The sequence below is a fragment of the Platalea leucorodia genome, assembly GCF_965183815.1.
Source record: "Platalea leucorodia genome assembly, chromosome: 4".
In the NCBI taxonomy this organism is placed as follows: domain Eukaryota; kingdom Metazoa; phylum Chordata; class Aves; order Pelecaniformes; family Threskiornithidae; genus Platalea; species Platalea leucorodia.
Window position 1 is genome coordinate 38,492,455 of NC_138826.1, and position 2,118 is coordinate 38,494,572.

The window sequence follows — 2,118 nt, forward strand, 5'->3', positions numbered from 1 at the left end:
CACCCGCCTGGTTTTGTGCCACCCGGCGCCCCTTCCGTGGCCCAGAGAGCGGTTGGGGAGCGGCAGGGACGGGGCACAAACCGCTTTTGGCATCTGTCCCCCCCCTTGCTGCTGTCCCCACCGGAGCGCCAAGGGGTGAGGCCTGGGATGGTGCCTGGCCCAGGGGGTGCCCGGGGTGAGGCCGAGGCCCAGGCCCAGGCCAGGCTTTGGGGGGGTGCCCAGGGGGGGAGGCCCAGGCCCTGAGGGGGTGCCCGGGAGGTCAGGCCCAGGCCCAGGCCAGGCTTTGGGGGGGTGCCCAGGGGGGGAGGCCCAGGCCCTGAGGGGGTGGCAGGCGGCCGGGGAAGCCCGAGAGCGGCAGGCGAATGCGACCGGCCCGGCCCGGCCCTCCTGATGCAACCCCCGGCGCCGTTTGCAGAGCCCGGGCCGGGGCCGAGCCGAGCGGAGCCGAGCGGGGCCGAGCGGGGCCGAGCGGGGGGAGGGGGCGTGGCCTCCCGCTGTCACCGGGCAGGAGAGACGCCGCGGACGTGCCCCGCGCTCCCATTGGCGGGCGCAAGCCGGCGGGGCGGGGCCCCCCGCACCGCCCCTATATAAGGCGGCCGGTGGGCGGCTGGCGGAGCAGAGCGGGCGGCGGAGGCGGCAGCTGTAGCGGCGGCATGCCCGGGCTGTGGGAGCGGCTGGCGGGCGGGGAGCGGGGCCGCCTGGAGACCTCCGACTGCGAGTCGCTGGGCAGCGCCTCCGGCTCGGAGGGAGGTGAGTGGGGGTTCCTGAGGGGCCCGGGGTCCCTCTGAGGGATGGGGGCGTCCCTGATGGTGGCTGAGGGTCCCTGAGGGGGGTGGGGGGGTGCGGTGCTGTGCCAAGCCTCTGTGCCCCAATTACACCCCCCAGCCCCTGGGTTCCATGTCCCCCCGCAACCGTGAGACCCGCTTCTGCTGCTGACCTGCCGCCCGTCCCCTCCGCAGATGCCGAGTACGCCGAGGCGGCCTCCCTGCCGGACCTGGACCTGCTGCACGACCCCGAGGACGAGCTGCTGTGCGCCAACCTGATGGACGTGGTCCAGGCCACGCTGGGCAGAGCCCCGCTGGGGGCCAAGCGCTGCTCCCGGCTCCTCATGCCGGCCCAGCTCCTGGCGCAGGTGAGGACGGAGCTGCTGCGCCTGGCCTGCAGCGAGCCCTGCGGGCTGCGCGGGGCCCTCCTCGACCTCTGCGTGGAGCACGGCAAGGCCTGCCACGACGTGGGGCACATCGCCGTGGACCCCGCCGTGGTCCCCACCTTCCAGCTCACCCTGGTGCTCCGGCTGGACTCCCGCCTCTGGCCGAAGATCCAGGGACTCTTCACCTCAGGGCCAGCTTTCACGCCGCTGAAGCTGAGCACGGGCTTCAGGGTCATCAAGAAGAAGCTGTACAGCTCCGAGCAGCTGCTCATAGAGGAGTGCTGACGGGCTGTGCCGGAGATGCGACTTACCCAAGCGCTTTGGAAGAGCCAGTTAGAGCGTGGCGGCTCCCGGCAGCCGCTGTAGTTTAGGTTAGGCTGGAGTAGGGCTGTAGGTGGAAGTAGTTCAGGCAGGCGGAGGTCCCTGCAGGGCGCCTGCCTGTGCCGGGGCATCCCTGACGCGGAGCGGACCGGGACCCAGGCGGAGGTCGCTTCACGCCATCGATGATTGTGGGATGACTGCGGCGATGCAGCAGCAGGGCTGCTGGGGGGCAGACGGTCTCCTCTTGGCTGATTAATCATGTTTGTTGGTTTTTTTTTTTTGTAACAAGATTGTAATCAATGGGGTTTCTGGGGGAGGGTGTGTGTGGGAGCGAGTGAGGGCTGGGCTGCGGGTCTGGGTCAAAGACAAAACCCCACTGCTGGCACCTGGGCAGCTCTGCACTGGCTCCAGGTACTGCAGGAGGGGGGGCCGAAATCGCCTTGTGTCTTTGATCGCGAGAGGAAGGAGTGGGTGGGAGTGGGGCGTGTGAGGTGACACAGGGACGGAGGGCAGGACCCCTTGCCGTGACACGCCGTGGGCGCTTCATTGGTTACAGTTTACACTCGTACACTTGATGTTCAAGTGCAAGACTTCCTATGCAATCGTGTCGGGGTGGTTTTTTTACTTTTCTAATAAAAGCTGTCTTC

The 2,118-nt window shown here is 69.0% G+C and overlaps 1 protein-coding gene across 1 annotated transcript; it reads left to right on the forward strand.

The window, feature by feature from the left end:
- The first annotated feature begins 623 nt into the window (after positions 1-623).
- Positions 624-2,118, forward strand: DDIT4 (DNA damage inducible transcript 4). The gene is made up of 2 exons (XM_082308850.1): positions 624-750; positions 960-2,118. The coding sequence occupies exons 1-2, from the start codon at positions 654-656 to the stop codon at positions 1,433-1,435; spliced, it is 573 nt and encodes a 190-aa protein (XP_082164976.1). The 5' UTR covers positions 624-653; the 3' UTR covers positions 1,436-2,118.